The sequence below is a fragment of the Rhopilema esculentum genome, chromosome 15, assembly GCF_057945365.1.
Source record: "Rhopilema esculentum isolate cy_ngs chromosome 15, ASM5794536v1, whole genome shotgun sequence".
Classification (NCBI taxonomy): domain Eukaryota; kingdom Metazoa; phylum Cnidaria; class Scyphozoa; order Rhizostomeae; family Rhizostomatidae; genus Rhopilema; species Rhopilema esculentum.
Window position 1 is genome coordinate 9,650,947 of NC_142829.1, and position 24,368 is coordinate 9,675,314.

Here is a 24,368-nt window from a genome sequence, read left to right on the forward strand (position 1 = left end):
GGCTATGTGACGTCAAGCTAGGAGTATGTCATATGTTGCGTTCTCCGGTTACCTGTTACGTTCTTACATTTGGGAAGAGTTTTGCCGAGATCCATATCAATCCTATTATATTGTTGCAGCACTCAAAAAAATTTTCAGCTTGAGTCTAGCTGAGGAAATAATTCACCGTATGAACACGTTTCCCTGCCCTGTAGTACTTTGGTGTCTGCGGACGGGAAACAACCTTTCGTTAGGAATTTCATAATTTCCTTGCATTCATAATGACTGATAGTGTCGTTTTCAAACACAACTCAAAATCTTTTCCTCAGAATCAGCCAGTTAACTACAATATTCTTGAATATAGCAAAAAAATATTTTATCTTCTCATAAAATTATAAGAAATCTATTAAATACTGATATACCATAAAACTTAAAGGCTGAAAGTGTGTTCTGGATCAAGATTTCGTTTAAATACTTAACAGTAAGGAATGACTGATCATAAATTAAGACTAAAAGATAATGTAATGTAAAATAGCAGTAAGGTAATATGTATCTATTCAGAAATTTGCGCAATAGAACATCACATTTTATTTTAAAAGCAGTTCTTGCTATTTATCACTTTCAGTTTTGCAGGCAGGGAGGTTCATAGTTTAATGCCATCAAAGTAAGGAAGTTTTTTTTCAAGTTTGTTGCAACTTTTGGAAGAGAAAAACGATGACATGAAGATCGTATTCATAAATAAAGTATTTGGGGTATTAGTTAACTTAAACCACCGACTTGGCTGCATTAAGCATAAAGAGTTCCTCTAAGCTAAGTATCTTTAAGCGTTTGAAAATAGGTTCACTGTGAGCAGCATAGTGAGCAAAGTCAATTACACTAAAAGCTTTGCATATATTACGTTTTAGAGGTTCTAGAGTGGAGTTATTATCACAGCCTCAAATACGTTTACAACAGAGTATTTATTCAATAATAAATGAAGAGCATGAAGGGTTTTCACAGTTTCTTTTGGAACAAAGTCTCTTACTTTATAGAGAATTCAAATTACCTTTGATATTCTGACGTCTATCTACTTTAAGTTTCCAATTTAATTCATGGACGATTACAGCTCTCTTGGAGTTTCTCTACTGGCAACTTTGCTTGAAAACAAGAATAAGACACTCTAGAGCTTTATTGTATCTAAATTTGTAGGTAAATTATGTCTTCGTTGCTTTATTATTCTGAGCATCTTCTAAGAAATTTCAGTAAGAAATTTTTTTTTCTTTACAGAATGGAATGAGGATGTTTATCAAGGCATTGGCTGTTGCCCCAATAAAAAATTATTTCGACAAAGTAACCACTAATTTTGCTACGAGAATCTGGAATTTTGAGTGATTTGATATTTAAGTCTCAAATATACAAAGCTTTAAAGTTTACCCGTTCAATGCTCGTTTGTCACTTTCACTCCTCATTCCTATAAATTACTCCCATTACGTGGACCTTCCTTGTGGAGTTATGAGGAATGATTTACAATATCTACCGTGTATTAGCCATCAGCGGTATATTTTTGGGATTAAAATAGCCTACCCATGCAACTTTTTAACATTTGACTCGTTTCTTTCAGACAAAAGAATTTTGGTACCGCGAAATTTGAAAATACACAAATTGCTTGAATATGCATTGCTGACACTCCTTATAAAGCCGTAAAGGTATTTTCTACAATTTTAAAAATTGTTCCACAACTTTTGCTTAAGGAACTCGTATCTACCAAAAACATTTTCAGGGTTTTGAGGATATTTATTAGCTTTGTTGGTGTTTGATTGGCGTCATTTTCCTTCTCCCGTTCCTTCAAATTCGCAACTGGATATAAATTATTTCTTTCCATAAAGCAAAACCTCGAGCGAGACAGAAAAAGAACACACAAAGACAGAAATTTGCCCACGAGAAATGCTATAAAATCAGGCAGTTTTACAATAGAGTTGTACAACTTAATAATATGAAAAGGAAAAACTCTCTTAACTATAAGTCTAGAAAAATCTGACAAGGCAATTTAAGAAGACACTATTTACTGCATCTAACGATAATTACAAGATATACTGACGAGGCGTAACAGCACTGAAACCTTTTCAAGAAAATGATGTCAGCATAATGAAGGAATGCAAAATTCTACTTGTTTGTTTGTTATGTATTATTTATCTACTTGTTTTTGTTTCGAGAGTTGACATCCACAAAAAATAATCAAGAGCACTTTCTGCCAAATTGTTTATCAATCCGAAACTAAATGATTGTTTAAAGTACAAATTTCGATTCTTCAAGAAGCACGATATCTGTGACAAAGCACATTCAGAAAGCCGTGCCAGCACCAAACCAAACTCTGGCCTTAATAATAATTCGTCTCCATATTTGACGATAAACCTTTTAGCAAATTAAAAGACATCCGCATACATGAATTTTGCTTGACTTAATAACAATCAACACGATAAAGACAATTGGTAATATCACATGGGGTGGAGTGGCGTTATGCAAGAACAAGGGCTATCTGCCATACATTTCCCTCTAATTGATAGGTCGAGCCGTTACATAACAGAAGCTTGAGCCGTTGCATGGGAGAAGACCTTCCTTACAGCTGCACCCGTTTGTTTCTACAAAAACATCTACTTAAAAAGTTAGTCAGATGATGACTCGGAGGACTGTTTTTGGCGCCGCTGCATGGACTGTAAAGCTCTTTCCCGCAACTTCTTCTCCAACTCTGCACTCTCCTCTTCGCTTGCGCTTGCTTCAGAGTCTTCTTCGTCCTGGGCGAAAATAAAACAAAATGTTGTATGGCCTTGCATCCAAACACATTCACACAAAGAAAACCCACACTGTATATGGCGATACGTTCTTTACAACCTACGGATTACTTAAGCTCGTGACACCTAACTAATTTATTGCTTTAAAACGTTCTGTCTTAGCAAGCTTAAACGAAAGCTTAAGAAATCGTAAATGATGTTACTTAAAAAATTGCTGTGGGCCTACCTCCGAGCCTTTTCTCGTCTCCTTATGTTTCTTGTGTTTTCTTTTCTTGTGCTTTGAAGTTCCATGGGAATGAGTTTTCTTGTGCTTACGATGCTTTTTCTTTTTCTTATCTTTGACGCCAGCTTCGATGTCACTTTCCTGTAAAAACAGAGGGCATTTAAACTACCCATAGAACCTTAAAAAAAGAGTCATAAAATATCGTCAAATCTCCCTCTGTATGAAATATCGAATTTCATAAATTTGTTCTTTTCTTCTTGAAAAGAAACCCGCGAAAACAGGGCTAAATGACAATATAGATATGGAAGGTAAAATGAGCCAAAATGGAAGGTAAAAAAAACCAGGATCCATTTTTTGCACATTCGGTTCCTAATTCTCTTGGTTCACCCGAGGGGCTCAAAAAACTACTGAGTGTCCACAGCTCACTTGACCACAGAAACTTTTTCAAAGACATAAATTTTTCATGTGCCAGTTAGTAAAACTTTAGAGCCTGGTCGTATCGAAATCAACAGGATGCAAAGCGATAAATGAAGAAGTTGTCATCATACCCCACTGGTGTGGCGCTCTGCCCCAGCTGCTTCCTCATCTTTATTATCGACCTTCTCCTCCTTGCGTACTGACGATTTCTCTGGCGTTCTTCTCTTTCCTTTCCGTTTTCTTCTGTCCTCCTCACTTGCCTGTTCTTCATCGCTTTCTTCCGACTCGCTCATTCCCTTCCTCCTTCCCTTTCTTTTTGACTTTCCTGCCGGCGAGGCCTCTCTCTCCGGCCTTCGCTTCCTCTTATCCGGTGACAAAGCAGCTGGTTTTGAAGCCGCTTCCTCCTCTGATTCAGACGCCTCTGACTCACCCTTCACTGGTTTTCGTTCCTTCTTTCCTCTAGCAGGCGATTCAGACATCTTGCTTGATCGGCCATGTCTTTCCTTTGATGAATCTGGTCTTCGTTTCTTTTCGATTTTCTCAGATTCTGAAAGCTCCTTCTTCCGCTTTTTACGCATTGGCTCTGGTCGTTCAGGACTCAGTGATGACTCCTGTCGCAGTTTTTCTTTTGACCGCCTATCATGCTTAATTTTCTCTGTCTTTCTCTACAAGCAAAAAGTAGTCACTTTATTTATAACATGGAACAAGCCTTTTCTTTTTTGATGAAATGTTTTCAATGCAAAATAAGGAAGGCAGAAAATTTAACAGTTCAAATGAGCTCTTATTGAAACATTTTGAGAAAAACATAATAATCATTCTTCGAAACAACAAAACTATTCAGATTGAATGGTATATAAAAATTGCAAATGTCAACAAATTTCACGATCCTTGTTCCTTGACGTGACTGTGCACATGGTAATTCTAAATACTTCAACGTTGTTGTTCTTTGATTGAGCAGCTCGTTTTGTTAAGAACCTTTTTAGGCAGAAAAATAGACAAGGATTTCAATATAACAGGTATCTTCAGGAAATTCTATCTGACCAACGATCATTTTCATATTTCATATTTCATATTATCAAGATACTCCTTCAGTAACGAAAAATTTTATTTAAATATGTAAAAGTATTTACTTACAAAACAAAGCAAATATTAAAACTGGTCTACCAGGAGGTCATGTTTGGGAATTATTTAATTCTATACTGATTTTCCATTATTGGTCCAAGAGGAAGGTTTCATTTTTTGTTTAAAAAGGTTAGTAGATTTCATGTTTCTTATGTCGTTTGGAATATCATTCCAGACCTTTGTACCGACGTACGAAAAACTCTTTTTAAGATTTCCAACCGTGGTCTAGGTATTTGCAGATCGTTTATTCTACGAGTTTCCTATTTTGAGATTTAATTTCTCCTCGTAAACTTCCTCTTAAGATTTTCTGGGCACATTTCCTTAAGAGCCTTGTGTACCATTATGGCTTGGTCATATGTGATAACCTTCTCAACGTTTAGTCGTGCGGATTGTATCTTACCCCTAATAGGAGTGGCTTTCACTAGTGCTTGGTATACAAGAAACAATTGTGATTGTGGTAGTTTTTCTCACATTCGCATTATAAGTCTGGGGTTGGCAATTTCTGAACAGCCCCCCCCCCCCAGATAACGTATTGTCAATTTTCAAAATATTCTTAACATCAAAGTGAACATTTAATTCCTATATTAGATATTTTGATTATTTTCTTCTTCAAGAGTCAGAAAACGAACATATCCTTGAAATAAGAACCTTTAACCATGAGATGACCATATGCACCTATAAATTAGGCGCAAAGAACGGTGTAAATCTTGAAAAAGTTCTTCTTTGTGGGGTTTATTTTACAACACGCTTTGTTCAAACCTACAAAATACATTCCAAACCCCAGTGTATCAAACCCAAATCATAAAAAGCCGCCCAGTAAAAATGTTTACCTTTTCCTTCTGATGATGGCGATGCTTCTTCTTGTGCCTCTCATCACTCTCCGATTCAGATCCTTCCTCGGACGACTCGTCTTTCTTCTTTTCTGCCTTCTTCCGCCTCGTTTTGGTATCTTCTTCACTTTCATCCTCGCTTTCAGATGATGGCGGTGTTCGTTTCCTCACAGTGACAACTCGCTTCGGGGCTTTCTTCTGAGAATGCACGACAACAGGCTTCTGATCACTCTCTTCTTCTGATTCTGATTCAGATGCTGGTGAAGGAGACCGCTTCCTCTTTCTTTCCTTCTCCTTCTTCTTAACATCATGCTTCCTTCTTTCTCGCTTTTGCTCTTTTCCTTTCGCCTCTGCAACTGATTCTTCAGATGAAGAGCCATCTTCTTCTGACTCACCACCTCTGCGCTTTTCTTTCGTCTGCGACAATAAATTCTCATTTCAAAATGTTCCAAAGCAAAGTCATGAAAATTTAGGGTAAACCTTTTCATAATTTTTTCCTTTCACATTCTCCATCATTATAAAAAAATCACCAAATAAGTTTTCTTTTAGAAGTTTACTATAGGCTGGACTCTGTAGTATGGTAAAATTTTGGCCATCTGTTTTTCCTAATGATGTATAGATTTAAAACAAAACCCTCCCTCTCTCTTTTTCGAAAGTCTTAATAATTTGTTCAGAAATAACAGCTAGCATTCAGAGAAAAGGAAACTTCAAAGCAGCTAGAAGAAAACAGCATAAAAATCAGTGACAACAAAGAAAAGAAGCAACATTGTCAACTCTCAAGTTCGTGGAAATAAAAGCAGTTTCTGGAAGGTCAATCAACTGATAAATAAAACAACTTTTTGACCATTGCAGTTATCAATTGGGCTCACCTGCTTTGGCGGCGGGGAAGGAGATGCTGACCAATCTTCACTAGGCGACCGCCTCCTGCGGGGTGGTGATGGCCTTCTTGGAGGTCGTCTTGGAGACGGACTGGCATCTCTGCGTCTTCTAATTGGCGACTGGCGCCTTGGTGGCGTAGGTGATCGACGTCTTGGAGACGGAGACACACGCCTTGGTGCTCTCCTTGGTGGTGACTCTGATGGCGATCTGTAACGTCTCTGGCGTGGCGGCGATTCCCTTCTAAATCGACGTGGTGGTGATTTTTGTGGTGGAGATCGTCTTCTTGGTCTATGTTCTGGGGAACCATGATGGTATGGCGAGCGATTCCTAACACCCCTTGGTGGAGACCTTCTTCTTCTCGGGGATTCGGACCTTGATCTTCTGTCTGCCCTTGAGTCTGATGGACGTTTTTCACGTGGTTTTCGAGCCGCGGAGCCTCTTTTTTCTTCTGCATTATCTTTCTCAGGAGAAATACTGCTTGAGGTGGACCTTCAACAAAAACAAGATACATGGTCAATTCAAGAGTATCCAAATCTTTCTGCGACGGAACAAAATTATACAGTTTGGTGGCTGCTAAATTGTAGTGCTTCAAACGATAATTATGAAATAGGTTGGCTTTCGATAGATAATGAATTTATTCATGTTTCGGTTCTATTTTGAAGTCACATGCCTTATTAAGCCGTGTTTTGTTAGTGAACGGCTATTCATAGCAAAATGTTTGTCTATCAACATGCAGTGTGAAGTTCGTATTGCTTGTTGATTAGTTTCCATTCTCATTATTGGCAAGTATATTGCGTTATTCTTTAGTTATACTATTTTCGATCATAGGGTAAGAATCAACCAAGGAATATCTTTTAAGTGTTATCTATTCAGGGCCCATTGGCCTAGCCCATCGGTTCGCTGGCTTTTATACGTTATACGATATTTACCGTTATAAGTAGTGTCCTTTTCACCGCTAAAATAATAACTTGACAAAATAAACAGAATGGAGAACTAATAGCCTTTGCCAGAAAATCTAATTAAAATTAACACAAAATAAAATAAACCAGGGCTTTTCCTTTCTACTGCTAGAAATGCAAGTTTTTACAGGGGCCTTAGTAAACCATTCTTGCAGGATTCAAAAGAGATAAACATGCATAGCAGCTTAGGCCTTGGCCCGAGCTGCCATCCGAACTGAATTGACTATGAACAAACCTTTTGGTTCTGTACATTCTCGTTTGTGCTTTGTCAGCTCTGTGATATGACTCAGGCTCTCCTCTACTTGTATCAACTACAGCAGGAGACTTTGACCTCTCTTTTGCGCTTCCTTCTGACGAGCTGCGACCACTCCTTCTGGCAGGAGCCTCTTTAACCTCCTTAGCATCTTTCCGGTGCGTTGGGGGTGGTGAAGGCGAGTTTGCCTTGGCAACAGCCGCTTTCTTCTCTGGCGTTGGCGACCTTGACGAGGCCGAGCTTGAATATGACGGTTTCCTGGCAATTCTTCTGTAAAGCAAAACAGTATCAAACATCTAAATAAGAACAAAGAAGATATTCTAGATATGAAAAAGATACATAAAGTATACAGAAGGGAAGTGAGTTGAAATAACAGAGAAAAAGCTGCCAATTATTAACTTTCAGCACCATTTAACTACAATAAAATATGAATTTCTCAGCTCAATTTCAGTTAAAAATTCGAGAATAACATGCCATGTAAGCTAGGCTTACTTCAACATTAAATATTTTCAAATACCCAATATTTTCTCAAAAGAACCCTATTCTAATATTGTTTCACAGACATGAAGCTAAACAAATGCAAATATAATTGTGATGCCTTATTTGTCTTTGCGGGGCAGCTGGAGTGGGGAACGTTATAATCAAAACATAAATGAATATGCAATAGTCAAGACTGGCACCTTTCGATCATAAGGGAATCACTTGGAAAAAGTCGGAGATTTCAGGAGAGAAATAATATAACAAGATGAATACCTTCCACGTTGAGGTGATCTTGAAAACGACCGTGAGAATCGTCTTTGAGGTGAGAATCTTCGCCTACGAGGAGATCGGTAGCGGGCAGGTGAACGCGATCTTCGCCGTGGAGAAAATGACCTGGAGCGGCGTCGTGCAGGAGAGCGGGACCTCCTTCGAGGTGAACGGGATCTAGATCGGAACCTTCGGCGTCTAGAATGCGAACGCGAACGGCGCCGAGATTTACCCTGTGATTGACTTCTGGAGCGTGAACGAGATTTACCACGAGAACGAGACTTGGACCTTGAGGGAGAATGTGAACGTGAACGGCTAGGAAATAGAACGACGTTGATGAGAAATAAAAAATTTAGCACGTGTTTAACTTCTTACTGATTTTACATGACTTTGAACGCACATTTCACAAAAAGGCCTGCCTGTTTTAAAGCATTGAAAATATCAATGCAACAGTAACCTTAATTTGCAGATATATTTTCTTGATGCATCCTTCATTATTATCCAACTAACTTTCATACTGAACGTAAAATCCAATCGCCACATATTGAAGAAACACTCTCGTTTCTACTGGGTAAAAATTTGCCACAAGAAACCAGAACATAATACCTAAGCTTTAAAAATGAAAAGAAAAAGAGCTTGCAGTAGACATTTTATTTTTGAAACAAAGAAATAAAGTGTTATTAAAACATTGCCCGTACCTGTCCCTTCCTTTTCCTGCGAAAGAAAAAATAAGTTTTCAGATCAATTGTATTAAGCAAAGCAAGTTGCAAATAAACTGACTCAGAACGGCGCTGAAAAAATCTAAAAGCTTAAAATCCTCTCTATGATTAGCTATAAGTCTTGTCTATCCACACTTAACAAGTCGCAAACGATTCTTTCAGCAGTTCTATTCGAATACACTTTGGTTTACTCACCTGGCCTTCCTTTGCCCTTGTCTGTTTTCAACTGAAACAAGATAAAGAATACTTGATTAAGAATACTTGATTAAAAAACTTAAACAAGATTTTTTGATTGGTATAAACTTTTCATACAGATTTAAAAAAGCTTGCAGATTAGATCATGTTTTAATATCAGTCCAAAAATTTAACTCGCAAGAAAACTTGCAATTCATCAGAAGAATTGTTTATGGCTCGTACAATTAGCACCCCCAAACGAGAGGTGGAGTGCGAGGCCATTTGTCCAAAAATTGAAATCAAAAGACTTTTTATGAAGAAGCTAGTTTTGAAAGTTGGCAGTTTTTGATGGGCGCCATATTGGGATGACTCGTTTCAGTAATAAAAATTCAATTACTATCAATTATAGAGAAATTAGAGTAAGCATGGAGTAACCGGATACAACTGTTCAACTTGAAATAGAGGGTGTTTGATAAGCCAGATTCTAAAACAAAAACCTTGGTTTTCATTGCATTAAAACGTAAATTATTTTAATCTTTGCTTCCAAATCATAAGGCACGGCCCTACACTTAAAAACTTCCGCCTAAGCATCATTGAGAGGTGTATATTTCAAACCATTGAAGTCCCCTTCAAGCAAATATCGAACTAAAGTATCTAGCCCCATAGTGCTTTGTATCTAGCAAGAATGCAAGTGACTTGACCCATAACTTAGGGCGGAACGTACAACGGGACATTATCTTGTTTGTCGCTACTCCATTCAAACAGCAATTTTACCTCTATCTGAACAAGATCCACTCGACATGATCAAAGCTACCAAACACGCTAGTTTCTTTAACTTAGAACTTTAGCACATGCTTGTTTTTCTTGCAAGGAAGTCTAGTTATCTTCTTAAAAAGACAACTGCATAATGGGGGTGTTGACGATATCAATATCCACAATATCATCATCCCTATGCAACATTTTTCGGTTTTCAACGATGCAACCTTAAATGCGTGGAATTCACTATGAGTATATTACACTTGAGTTTTGCACAGGCAGACATGATCGGGTTGATTGGCTGATGGCAGACAGTATCATGTTGATTGGCTGATGGTAGACAGAATCACGTTGATTGGCTGATGGTGGACAGGGTCGCATTGATTGGTTGATGATAGACAGTATCATGTTGATTGGCTGGTGGTAGACAGAATCACGTTGATTGGCTGTTGGTAGACAGGGTCGCATTGATTGGTTGATGATAGACAGTATCCCGTTGATTGGCTGATGGTAGACAGGGTCGCATTGATTGGTTGATGATAGACAGTATCACGTTGATTGGCTGTTGGTAGACAGGGTCGCATTGATTGGTTGATGATAGACAGTATCCCGTTGATTGGCTGATGGTAGACAGGGTCGCATTGATTGGTTGATGATAGACAGTATCACGTTGATTGGCTGATGGTAGACAGGGTCGCATTGATTGGTTGATGATAGACAGTATCACGTTGATTGGCTGTTGGTAGACAGGGTCGCATTGATTGGTTGATGATAGACAGTATCCATTGACTGGCTGATGGTAGACAGGGTCGCATTGATTGGTTGATGATAGACAGTATCACGTTGATTGGCTGATGGTAGACAGGGTCGCATTGATTGTTTGACGATAGACAGTATCATGTTGATTGGCTGATGGTAAACAGTTTAACGTTGATTGGCTGATAGCAGATAGGAGCGCACTGATCAACTGATTGCTCTTCCCGGTGATCGACCTGATGAGCTTTTATCTTTTACGCAACATTGTCATGGCAGTCCATCCCAAATTCATCTATGAAATCGAGTAACAGGCACGATTCTGTCGTTTTGATAGCATTTTTCTACAGTTTGAACGAGGGACATGAAATCTGCCAGGTCCAACAAAAATCAGCCAGTGACAATATAGTCCAACATAAGACACACAGTGTAATGCGTTTCCAACAAGGATGGCGAAAAGCTCAACAGCAAGGTATTAGATCCTTTCTCGAGATATAGCTTCAAATTAGGCAACCACTGGTTTCTTCGTAAAAAAGCTTTGAATAAATGTGGTCCAATTCATCACAGAAAATATGTTAACGTTTCCAAAGTCATTCTTGACACTGTAAAAGCACATGGCCAAATATCATCCTTCTCTCTTGAAATATATCGTATACAGAATCGCTTCCAACAAACTACTTCTCTTGGAAGGATAACAAGCAAAAGGAGTCTTGTTATGCATATTGCGGCCATTCGCCATGATTCTTCAGGCGCAAATCGACAGCTAAACATCGCAACAGTGAACGTTTCTTCAGATCACATGATATACCAGATCAGATGGCCAGGGGGCACTCGAGCAAGGCACCCATATGGAAATTGACCGACCTACGGCCACAATAAATGGCGCTGCTATTTCGACTTCAACAAGAGCAATTCCTCTGATTTCAAACAGATACAGAACTTAAGACCATCCAAAACTTTTGCCTTTTATAGATTTTTGAATCAATGAACTTGCAATATTTCCTATAAAATCATACTTCTGCCTGACAATTGTTAATCTTTTATCTTTAGTAATTAATTTCAAATTAAGAAAAGGAAGGATTAATCAATTGTACGTACATTATTTAGCTTATCCCGCAGGTCTGTGACAGGATACTTCAAATCGGAATCCTGCGGGAGAACAAAAATCAAAATTAATACCCTTCTATACCTTACTGCTTATCACTTTTTTGAAATTTGCTTTTTTAAAATAATTCCTCGTTCAGAAACTAGAATGAAAATTTGCAGAAATTTAGTGCTAATTGATAATTTTAGTGATGCCAGATTCTCGTTAATAAACCTTACATTATTAGAGAGAAAACTAGAGGAAAGAGTGCTAATATTATGTGATTGCCTATTGACACCTACAATGCCTGCCAAAAGTCTTGGAACACTGACATCAATTTCCAAGGTCAAAACCAATCATCCCCCTCTCCCCCACGGAACAATGTTGGTTTACCATCAAACGGATTAGGATTTTAGGAAGCACTTTCTTTTGCGCTTCATTTATGATATTTCTCTAAATCATCAACATTGTTTGAGGGGGAAGGGGGCGGAAGTAGCAAATTTTTTTCATGAAAGGAATGAAAGATATCAAATGCAGCGTAAATTGGTGGGTGTTCCAAGTACTTTTGGCAGGCATTGTCTGAATTTCATTTTGAAGCTTATTAGATATTCCACCAAAACCAATATCCTCCTATAGGTTTTTGATGGTGCTGATTCCATTTCTGCCATTTTCAACATCGTACGTGTTACCGATAAGGAGATATGGGGGTATTGTTATTTTTCGGGGGTGGGGGTAAGCTACCCCCATAAAACTAAATGCCATATTTCAATTAAGGTGAAAATTGCTAAAATCAAAATCGATTTCCAATAAATAGGATCAAGATTGTATTTTGAATCTTTTCAAAGGCTCGTAGCCAGATGGCTGTCTAAGAAATAATGGGATAGATGAAGGAGACAAATATGAGTGGCAGCTAGAAAATAATCTAAAAATGGAAAGGATGCAATTTTATAAAAGTGACATCGATTCCTCTGTTTCATGTTTCTAATTATAGATAAGGTCGTATTTGAGAATTATGTCGGGTAGTTGCTCTCCTTTTATCACGGATTTACAAGTTGTCATTCATATAGGCCCTTGTTGTGCAATTCAGTGCCCAAATGACAAATTTCAGAGTGTTTACCTAAATTGTAGAAAGGAACCCCGTGTTTCCCACATCAGAGTTCCCAACTGATTGATCTACTATTCCATGTTGGTTGGTAAGGGAACTGAAATAAAACTGACATCCACTCGCCTTCCTGCCCTCCTAAATGCTTGGCCCAGAAGCACTACAAAGAAAGCCCTCTTCCCTACTGTTACTGCATTGCCAAAATGGCCTTTAAGTTAGACTCTACCTGCTACTTTTATCTTCATAAAGCGCAAGGCAGATTATTTCATCGTTAATTGATTGCTGTATTTGTTTGCGTGACATTTGCCACAACAAAATATCTTATTTCATCGAATGTAGCGCGCGTCGATGTGAAGGACAAGGCCCCGCAAGGCAACTCTCACCCTCGGAAATGAACGCTTGTAGACCGTTGTGTAGACCGTGGCTGTTTCTTCGCAATTTTCTGACTTGTCAGGGGGAGGTTTGCCCCCAAATTCACCCAAAAGGTGTATAATAATACCCCTCAAAGATAAAATTAACCTTTGTATGAATTCCATGAAGAAAACGGCAAAATATGACGAAAATCCCACGGTCTACACTCAAAAGGAGAATAAGATCTAGAGTACTTCAAATTCAATTCTCAGAAAGTGTAGACCGTTGACACTTTCCTGAATTTCTTCAGTTTTACAACTTGTATCGATCTGAAAACCTACAATATGTTTTATACTAGCCATGCACACCTACTGACGAGGTTTCGTCTACTTTCTTTGAAAAATACGATTTTTATGAACATTTTAAATCTGTAGACCGTGGCTGTAGACCGTTGGTAACCATTGGCAATAGGCATTTTCATACTACATCACGTGCCCATTAGGAAAGGAGCGTTCTTTCAATTCCTAGCATACTTTAACAATGGAAAACGAACAATTATAATTGGCACAAACCATTTTCCAATTACTGGGACAAGGGAAGATAGAAAATAATAGGGAATGGGGTGTCTATGAGCGCTACCATGTTGCCACATGTGAATGCGAAGGAGCATAGTCTAAGCAAATTTATTAAATTCGTAGATGGTTTTGAGAGGGTTATGGTGGATAAAATTGAGCAATTTGAACAGTTTCTCACCAGCATGTTGTTCGCAATTATTTATATCATGCATGGTTTGTAGACATTCTCATGAATTTTTTTGTTTTTTCATCAACAATTAAACCATAAATAAGGGGACTTTTCAGCAAAAAAAACACTTTTTCAAAAGCACTAAACTGTACTGTTTTTCCTTTGAAGATTGATAGTTTTCTTAAACCGATGATCGAAATCTGCACAAAATAACTGTATTCAATAATGATTTAAATGATATTGACGGAAAAAATCAGTAGAATGTTTTTGTAACAAATAACAATACTCGGATATCTACTATATCAATCGTTCAGAGTCCCAACCCCCTCCCCCCCTTTTAACTGGGTAAAGAGTGAAAATTTCGAATTTTCATTAGTAGCAGTGAGATCAGCACCATCGAAAACCCTAGGGTAGCACAATGTTTTGATATCGCAGATTGCTGTTTTCAAGATAATTTTCAGACAATGCCTGCCAAAAGTCTTGGAACACTGACATCAATTTCCAAGGTCAAAACCAATCATCCCCCTCTCCCCCACGGAACAATGTTGGTTTACCATCAAACGGATTAGGATTTTAGGAAGCACTTTCTTTTGCGCTTCATTTATGATATTTCTCTAAATCATCAACATTGTTTGAGGGGGAAGGGGGCGGAAGTAGCAAATTTTTTTCATGAAAGGAATGAAAGATATCAAATGCAGCGTAAATTGGTGGGTGTTCCAAGTACTTTTGGCAGGCATTGTACTCCTAATATAGGAACAATTACAGCAAACCTGTCTCACTGATATATTAGGAAAAGTAGACCTGAAATTAATCTTGTCTCCTCTATGGGTATTGACAAAAATGGCTCGAGTCTAAAATAATATTGAGCACAGAAGAAAAAGGGGCCTTAGGCTGACAAAATGAGTATTAATGGAGAGTGATTTATGAAGCCTGGTACCTCAAGCTCCATATCTTCTTCATCGCTGCTGAGGATATAATCAATTCTTTCGCCTTGCATCAACTTCATTATCATGTCGTAAATTGACTTTGCAAACTTTTCGTTGCCTGGCTCGCCTAAATGCAAGTAGTCAGTGTAATAAAGCTCTGTTCTGAGCATACCATCCGGTAACACCCAGTCATTGTCCGGCTTCAGAAAATAAACGTTCCTCTGTGAAGGTGACTGACTCCATCTTTTTAGCTTCTTGTTGACGCTGCGGATGCTATGTCGCCGGTATCCATGCTCCAAATCACGTGGGAGCAGTCCGGCAATTATTACCTTGGCGTTCGGTTTCGCAGTCTGGAATACGGACACTATGGATGTAATGCCATCGGTGATATCAGAGGGTGTGTCCTTGTCAATGTTATTTGTTCCGCAGTGCACAACACATATGTGCAGATTCATCGGAATCTCGCCGTTTTCGACTCTCCAAAGAACATGCTGGGTGCGATCACCACCGATGCCAAAGTTAAGTGCCCTCAACGGCCCAAAATATTTCGACCAGACACTATGGTAACGGGACAATCCATTGATTATCGAGTCCCCAATAAGTAGTATACCTGCACCAGCAGTCTGCGAGATGTGCACAAACTTGTCATGCTCCGCGTACCAACCCGGTTTTGTATTACGCCCTATCGGCGTAGAAGCTGGCGATGACGTGTATCCGGATAGGTCTTTCATGACACTCCTTTTAGGGGTCACCATTCCAGCACCAAGCACTGTTATAGGGTTTTCCCCTGAGTTATCACCAAATGACGCATCATGTGCCGAGGTATTCTAATCATAAGGCAGTAGCTATCAGAATGACGCAAAATAAAAGGTTTTATAGAGATGCTTGGAGGTTTTCTCTTTAGGGATCTCTTTTTTGCCACTCATATCACGATGGGTCCAAGTTATGGTCTCACTTTCACCTTGGATAACCGTTTATTAATGACTAGGTTTTCCTGTTCACAGAGCAATGAGATGAGTGGTTTTATGAAGGGCTTTCCTAGCTAATTAGCAGGACCTTCAAAGTAACATGCTTTACTTAAGAAATAGAAACAAGTTTCTGGTGTGCGAGTGCACAAGCCCATGGTGCTAGGCGTCACTTTGATGTTTCGAAATATGATGAAGCAGTATCAACACAATAAACTTCTTAAATTATCTTCTTTTACAACAAATGATTATTAACAGTTACGTGACAATATCCGGCTGAAAACTTCAGCAGAAGGAATTTTGTCAACTGACTGGTTGCAAGCATCTTTCGTGGACAAGAAAAAGTAACTCAAATCTATTTTGAGATTAGAAAACAAAGGTTAATTTGGGTTCCGATAAAAGATGCTGAGGACGATTTACATATAGCAAAATCGAAGTACTTCAACAAACATACAGTCTTTGTTGTGATTACAGGCGACTAACGAATTGCGAGTATATTTTCACTACAGAGAGAGGAGCCAATTAAACGGGGGGCTATTGTGAAGATATCGAGAGACATCATTCCTCTTCTAAAACTGATCAAATTCCCAAAGCATTTAACACATTGAACCATTTCCAATCGTCCGTAAAAAAATAATCTTTTAAAAAGGGAGCCTTGAAGCAAGCAGAATCCATTACAGTTTTTTAATACAAAAAGATCATATTGAAAACAGCTTTTATTCATAACAATGGCAGCTTATCTAAAACCAATTTGCAACTCACCGATTCCTTGGCAAGCTTTAGAGCTTGCGCCTTTACAGCCGCCATTTCCGCGGGCGTAAGACCAGCATCGGAAGGATCAGGTCCAGGGATAGTGCTGTCGGCCTCTACCTGGAGGTCACCGGTCGTCCTTCGAATATGGGCATTAATGCGATCTTGCTCAAGCTAAGGAAAGTATCAAAATGAAAACAGTTACCAACTACAGTAAGCAATGGGAAGATAGGCTTAAACACACTGATGTGAAATAGTTTGCATAATGAACTCTATTTACTATCTTGTTTTAAGAAAAACTAGGAGTATTTGCGTGGTCCATTAACGCGGTTTTATTAAAGACAGAGCGTTTTAATACATATGAAGATTTCAAAATGAACATCAATTACAGGAACAAAATTTACATGGCAACAAAGACAGGAATATGAGCTATAATAAACCATGATAAAAGGCAATCGAAAGATACTAGAGCTGCACGGGCTCCCTGTGAATCAACTAGGAGTACGTCTCAGTGTGACGTCACAATAAAACTCCTATATATGCAAAATCAGTTAGATTTGTCAAAAACGTCATAAAGTTATGAACTGAGACCAAATTACAGAGGTTTGATGGGACCAAAACTTGTGCTCATCTGGTTATATCTCAGCCAATTCGTGACACCTTTAACTGATTTTGCAGATTTAGAGGTATTTCATGATGCTCTTTCAAGTAAAGGGAACAAATTTGAAAAAATTCAATATTAGATTTTTGTGACGTCATCACTTGACAACTCTATTACCCAATCAAAAGGCTTCTGAGTAGCAACACGCTTACTGATTGGCCCATTGTTGACTGGCAGATGGCTTGAGCAAGTTTAGTATCTGTCTATTGCCTTTAATATTACAAAGAGGTATAGTTGTTTCGTATACAAAACTAATGGAAAACAAAACCAAAAGCCTTTGTTTACTTGCAAACAAAACTACGAGTTAAAATTGGCGACGAATTTGACACTTAGGACATGTAATACCATAAATCATTTAGTAAAAAAATCAATAATTAATTTTCACGTTATTTATAAACTGTATAAAAGAAAAAAATGAAATTTGACTTTTTAAATACAAGAATATCTATAGTGGTATGAACTTTAGTACTAGAAGTACCAATAAATAGTCTATGAATGTTTAAAAAGGAATGGAAGCATAGTTTGACATGTTAAGGGACTTTGTAAATATAGCAAAACGGGATAGCTCAACTCATGGAAAAATCTAAATTCAATTGATTTATCTAGTTTAACTTAACTGACTCAAAACTAACGGGATAAAATTCTTAACAAAGGTGATTGAATACAAAACAAGAGTACTTAAATGACAAGTAAAAAACAAGACAAAATACTGAAAATCTGACATAAATCTGGGTCTGAAACCTAACCATTAAAATCTAAACATCTAACGTAGTGGGTGATGAACAGACAACTTTGAAGGAGCTATAGCTACAGCTGTCAAATGTTTTTACTGTTGTGGTAATAAGTCACTTGGCATCACATTGTTAAATCCTTTAGTGTAGGTAGTTTGTTGAGTACACATTATCTGAAGGTTGGAATGGTATATTGCAAGTAAATTGGTATACTTTTTGTCATTTTGCTCATTAAAATAGAAAACAACCACAATCTGAAGTGCTGATATGGGGTAGGTGAAAGCTTATGGATAATCTCAACATGACAGTCACAGGGAGGGGAGAAAGGTTGCTTGGAGAAAACCAGTATGACCATAAACCATTTTTAAGAGCTTCAAAAAGAATCACAAGAATACATTGTTTACAGGGAGCCATGTTACTTCCTACTGATCGTCAGTGACTAAGGGCAACTTAAGAGTACACAGGTATTTACTTGGTGCATTACAAGTATAAAAGATCATCACAACCCAACACAATGATGTACTCTATAGCAAAAAATCTATAATGAGTAGTTAACTCAAACAGAAATTATGATCACTTAATGCTAAATAAAAAGATTCGTGGAAGCAGCTGCATTGACTTTATAAGTAAAAACACAAAACCCAATTTCCTTGGGCTGCTATTAACTCATTTCAATTTTATATATACCTCAGAATCTAATTTTACATATTAAATGAATTTTATACATCGATATGTACAGATATTAGGGCACATCAAATATCAGGGCACAAAAGACACATCAAATTTTGCACTCAAAAGTTAAACATTAAGAGAAAACTAGAAAAAATCATAAAATTTACTTTAGTTAACCCTACCAACAATACAACATAGATTCAGGTTATACACCCAATAAATAATTAGACAAAACAAACTTAGAGCAATCTATCTGGACATAAATCTAAGTGATAACCATGTAGTAGTTATCTTTAGTATACTTTAGCTGTATTTTTGCACTGTAGCTCTAGAATACTATAGCTGTATTTTTGCACTGTAGCAGAAATGCATAACATTCAACATAGAATATAAGTTTACTTCTAACTATGTTATTTATTGTATAAATTTACACCTTCCAACGCACAATCAAACTACACTTGATGGGGCTTTTATCTAAAGATTGTAAACAATTTTGACTATGGGTTTTGACAATTTTGGCTATCATATCTTAAACAAACAGTGTTCACTTTGAAAACTTATGGTAACTATAATGGCATGGGCTCAACCAAATAAAGAAAATCTTGTGCAATATAATGTTAGGATTTCTTTTATCTACAAGCTAGAAACTATGTCTACATATTATGGAATCTATAGGCATGCCTATATATTCTCTATGCCTATATTCACTTTAAGTTCTATGGTATTCCATGGTTGAGCTATGTGTCTTTACACTATCAAATGATTTTAGGTGATTGCACACAAATTTATGCACAAATCAAATGTATATAATAAATATAACAACTTGATAGCAAATTATCCCGTAAATTAGTTCTACTACCTAATGCTATAAAAACTAAATATATATACTTTAAGAATATTGTCGTTTTAAATACATTTTTACAATACAATCCTGCTTTGATACTTACCATTATCCGTTATGAAACTGAAAAACGAACAAACACAAGAAAAATATTGGTATGCTCATGCAATCAACCTTAAAGGGCAAACAGTTATAAACAATTATGAATGTGCTAAGGTCAAACTGTGCATACAACCAACGAATGAAAATTTTACTACTGTAATGAAAAATTATTTCGTAGTGAAATATATTATTGTTCAATAAGGTATAAAGGCAGCCTTTCAACTGCTGGCTACATGATGGCTACAAAAAACATCAAATTGAATTCCCTTGGTCTCTCTACTAAGGGTGGTAAAAACGTAAAATAACCAATTGTTAAAAAGTACATACAGTAAAAGCTCTGTAAAGCCTCCCTCTCTATTAAACCCCCACTCTCTATAAAGCGTTTGATGTCATACAAAGAATTTTGTGGGTCTCTTGACGGGTGTGGTGGTGACAAGATCATGTGCATTAAATACAACCCATGCAAAGACAATAGAGAAGACTTGTGTGCTTTAAAAGTCCAGTGAATTTTTTTAGAAGATGTTCCAGGGTTATCAATTGATTCCATGATAATTAGGACCTTATAATTGATTAATTAAACTTTTATGGTTGTTAGCAAAGTTTTTTGAGCAATTCATATGACATTTTAAAACAAAAAAATTGACAAGGGCATTTTAAAAACAAATTTAATAAGCCCCCCACTTTAAAAAAACCCCTCTAGGATGGATAAAGAAATAAGCCCTCCCCCAGGGCTTAATAGAGCTTTTACAGTACCTTTCAAAAAACCTCATACCTCAAAGAACATAATGACAGGCTTGTTGTCACAGGCAGTTCTCTTTAACAAAACTGTCACAACATGTTATGGTTCATTACAATGCATACAACCTTACCTTTCGGAGTCTTATTTCCTCTTTCTTCTTTTCCAAAAATACAGTTGGAATCCCCCCAACATTTTCTTGAGCACTAATAAGAAGCTCCCACAGTTCACCCATAAAAACTCTGGCATTTTTTCCTTGTAAAAACCCAGTGAGCTGTATCTGAATGGTCTTTGGATCTGGGTTCTAAAATAGCAATCATAAAAATTGTCATTCTTATTTTCTGTTTTTAATAATATGTTCTATTAACAACAGCAGATTATATCTAGGAGTACAGAGGAGCTGGCATGAACCTGCAAATGAAAACAGTTTTCATAATTAAAGTAACAACAAGCTAGTTTCCAACTGATGCTTCTTTCTCTATTTTACAAATTAATCTTTTTCCCAAATTCTAAATGATAAAAATATGAGAGCCTCTGATACTCAAACTCCCTTGGTATTGTAATGCTGTTTGTTCCTCTGGCTCACACATATTTATTCTGTTAAAAAGATTTTAGTTTGTAATTGTTAATGCTCTTTGTACTGCCACCTTTCTTCTGTAAATATAGCCTATATACTTGTTTTCAATTAGCTTCCTCTAGCAGACACCCCTTATTTCACATCAAATATCAACAAACTAGCAAGATCTATTTAAAATTCTATAACAAAATTCTCCATTTCAAAACAATTTAAGCATTAGATATTGTTATACAGTCAAAATTATTGCCAAAACTTATAAAAAGTGATTATGAGCAATAAATTATCAAAATCTACAAGCATAAACTGGCTGTATAATAGATAGGGGTTGATGAAAATTCAACACAAATTTTATTTAGAATGATTCAAATCTATTGCACTTGTGCCTGGTAATCAATAGTAAAAACGCTTTTTGCAGAGTTCTAGAAGACTTATTCTACCTTTAATTCTATGATATTAGTCACTTAAATAATGGGTTCAATTGCATTTGATGATACAAGAAAGCTAAATTCTTATCAACATATTTTATATTAAGATGGTAGCAATATAACTATAACTGCGCTAAAGGCTAAGAGCCTGTCACAGATCTTTGGAGTGTTTTCACCCAAGACAGAACATTGTACTAACATACTACTCATGTCAAGCCAAACTCTAAGTAACAAGTGTAACACCCAACTGATAGATAATGGATGTCAGAAAAATAGTCTGTCCTGGGAAAAGCCACTCCATACTCATTGTATTTTCTGAAAAGATAATGTTGTTGTCTTTATCTAAACTATTGAAAGAATGTCTTCTTTACAAACAGAGTATTCCTTCTGTCCAAATAAATTGTCCAAATGATTCTTGAATGAATTTAGTGGGTCTGCATTTACAAGGTTAAATGGTAGCTTATGCCATAAAGTGTTGATCCTCAGGCTAAAAAACTTTTTCTTATGTCTTTTCTGCAACAATGCTCTTTAACAATTTTTAAGTTCTGGCTGTGGGTTCTACTTTCTTCCTCAATATGACAGAAATCTGACAATATGATTTACTATCATTTTACTATTCATTATTTTACTTGGATTGGATCTTACATTCCTAGATTTGATAAGAAAGCTTAGATTTAGCTTTATTTGGCTTCTGAGATCGTTTAGATACCTTTTTGAAAAAAAAACAAATTACATGGATATTCCATCTGTCACAATTCTTAACAAAAGTTGCTAAATGAGTATTTTTACTTCAAAGGACAAAAAATTAAACCTTTTTGAAAGCTAAGTTTATTTTTTTATAAAACTTAATCCCTGTGAGACATTTCTTTGATAGGTGCAAAAAGATAGAAAAACATTGTCAATTAGATAGGCAAAGAAGAAAAAGAGAGGAATATGTCTATCAATTCAATATCTAGATTACTTGATTACTACTAACTAGCCAAACCAACTAGATTACTTGGGCCCTATGTGTGCACATCTATGTGTATATAAACTAGAAATGCCCTTACCTTAGAGCCCTCCAGCAGTTCAAATATGAATTGTGTTACAACCTCATCCTCCATTCCAAGAAGCTCAGTAATTCTTTTTGTTACCCATGGCTTTATTGTGTCAAGGTTCACTTTGTCCATAATAACCTAAAATATATATAACATATAAATATAAATATACATAAAATAATAATGTAGGAGAAAAATCAGCTTTGAAATGTGGATGTATTGAAAAAATGCTTAGGATCTCATACACAAGTCACACTACAATGAGGAACGTGTAAATGAAAAAGGTCTGTCACTAGAAAAGAACATAAAAATGAGAAAGGCGCAGTATTTTGGACACTTAATAAGAAAAGATAAAATGCAAAAATCATTGTTGGAAGGAAAAGTATGTGCGAAAAGACCAAGGGGACGTCCCCGTCAATCGTGGATGAAGAACATCATAGAATGGACAAAACTAAACTTTGAGCAGTGCATAAGAGGAGCTGAAGATCGTGACTACTGGAGAGGAGTAACAACGAATAATTGAAACCGAATGATGATGATGATGATGAAAATAATAATTGTGAGAATTACTCTTCAGGAGAAACTAAACTGTATGCTAAACTTACATGTATGTTACTGTATGTTAGAGTTGCAAGGACTAGATGATCACCAGGCAACTAGATAACATTACATTGTTATAACAGGGACTTTTTGAATTTTTTAATGACTTTCCTTTCCAATTTCAGTACATTATAAGCATTTTAAAATGTAGCTTGCCATAAGAAACTAGATGGCCCACCATTGCTGCAGAAGCAGGGGTCTTGGCCTCCCCTAATAATATCCAAAAGTACTTAAAACCATAAAAAATTATCCTGCTTTTGGTTTTTAGCATGTTTATCTGCCCAAAAAACATTTTGGCCCCCCTCCATCAGTAACATGCTCTATGGTCCTTGTGGCTCACGTAGCTAGAAATAAACAACCAGGTCTCAAACATATGGTCAAGGCTTTTCAAATAGAGATGGAATTGATGCGGAGACAGACCAGAATTTTTTTGGAAGGTCCACTGGCTTTCAAATTTTGCATCATATGCAAATGGGCAGTTAAAAGAGATGACATTACTCGCATGTCCCATTATATATTCTTTATTAGTAAATTTGTGGTCTTTACAGGAATAAGCCAGTCTCAAATCAAAAGATAAAGAAATTTTAAAGAAAATTGTATCACAAGAAGTATGTGAGAATGAAACTCTGGTTTATATATATACAAAAGTTTATAATGACATAAATATAATAGTTTATAATGATTTATAATTGTTTTGATTGAATGCTGTGAAGAGCTATGATATGTTAATTTTGTCCACAAGCCTTTGCCCTAACGCACATGTCATGATGTGCATCATTTTCTTAGTGGTTCAGACAAATTAATAGAATTATAGCCTAAACAATAGGAATTTAGACTTGTCTTCCCTACAAAGAAGGAAAGTAACATCAATTATAAGATGCTTGCTTATTTCCCAATTTGAATATTTTGCAGACATTGTCATTGTCATTTCCCCATTATTTGCTTGCAACAGAGCATTTTAAAAACGATAACAGAAACATTAGTCCAAGCCACATTTAAAGTACCTTGTTTCTCGTCAGTTTGACTAAAATCTAAACACGTCAGTTTGATTCTCGGTCTATAATGCTTTACTCAGCAAGTACATTCAGGCCTAAAATCTTCATACCACACTTAAAGTTGCATTTATGGCCCTGAAAGAGAGGACACTACTGGGCCTACCTTTTTTTCCAAAACTGATTCGAATCTCATAGCTTTGATGAGTTTCTTTTCCTTGTCCGCAAAGCGGCTGTCTTGATCAGCGCTGGTTCCCTGCAGAAGGAAAGGTAAATTTTAGTTTTCTGCTACAGTATTTAAAATTCGATGCATATTTCATTGAGATTATTATCAACTTACTCGAAAGAAACCGGCATCCATCTTTGCAGTCCTTGATTATAACGAAAAGGCATCGAGGTCACAGACAAAGGCGCATGTGCTGTGGTAAAGGATTGTCCCGCGAATGTCTTGCGAGATCCCCGAGGTAGAAAGTGAAGGATTATTTATTGAAGC

The 24,368-nt window shown here is 36.8% G+C and overlaps 1 protein-coding gene across 5 annotated transcripts; it reads right to left on the minus strand.

Moving 5' to 3' along the window:
* Positions 1-1,888: 1,888 nt before the first annotated feature.
* Positions 1,889-24,296, minus strand: LOC135685500 (uncharacterized). 5 transcript variants are annotated; one of them, XM_065201466.2, is made up of 16 exons: positions 24,216-24,296; positions 24,042-24,131; positions 22,296-22,421; positions 20,378-20,548; positions 16,514-16,675; positions 14,798-15,613; positions 11,678-11,728; positions 9,092-9,122; positions 8,876-8,891; positions 8,184-8,465; positions 7,413-7,700; positions 6,209-6,707; positions 5,340-5,756; positions 3,519-4,052; positions 2,974-3,111; positions 1,889-2,750 (listed from the first exon to the last, which is right to left on the minus strand). In XM_065201466.2, the coding sequence occupies exons 1-16, from the start codon at positions 24,234-24,236 to the stop codon at positions 2,622-2,624; spliced, it is 3,771 nt and encodes a 1,256-aa protein (XP_065057538.2). In that variant the 5' UTR covers positions 24,237-24,296; the 3' UTR covers positions 1,889-2,621. The 5 variants fall into 5 exon arrangements, with proteins under 5 accessions (XP_065057538.2, XP_065057537.2, XP_065057541.2 ...); XM_065201465.2 differs by having other exon boundaries at positions 8,184-8,492; XM_065201469.2 differs by lacking the exons at positions 11,678-11,728; positions 14,798-15,613 and having other exon boundaries at positions 24,216-24,292.
* Between the last annotated feature and the right edge of the window lie 72 nt (positions 24,297-24,368).

What these genes read in the sequence shown, in the direction of transcription:
- LOC135685500 (XM_065201465.2), bottom strand. Translation starts at nt 24,236, where the DNA reads ATGGATGCCGGTTTCTTTCGA. An exon ending in AGGAAATAAGACTCCGAAAG is followed by an intron (nt 16,676 to 20,377) that starts GTAAGGTTGTAT and finishes TACTTTCCTTAG; the next exon opens with CTTGAGCAAGATCGCATTAA. An exon ending in AGACGAGAAAAGGCTCGGAG is followed by an intron (nt 2,751 to 2,973) that starts GTAGGCCCACAG and finishes ATTTTCGCCCAG; the next exon opens with GACGAAGAAGACTCTGAAGC.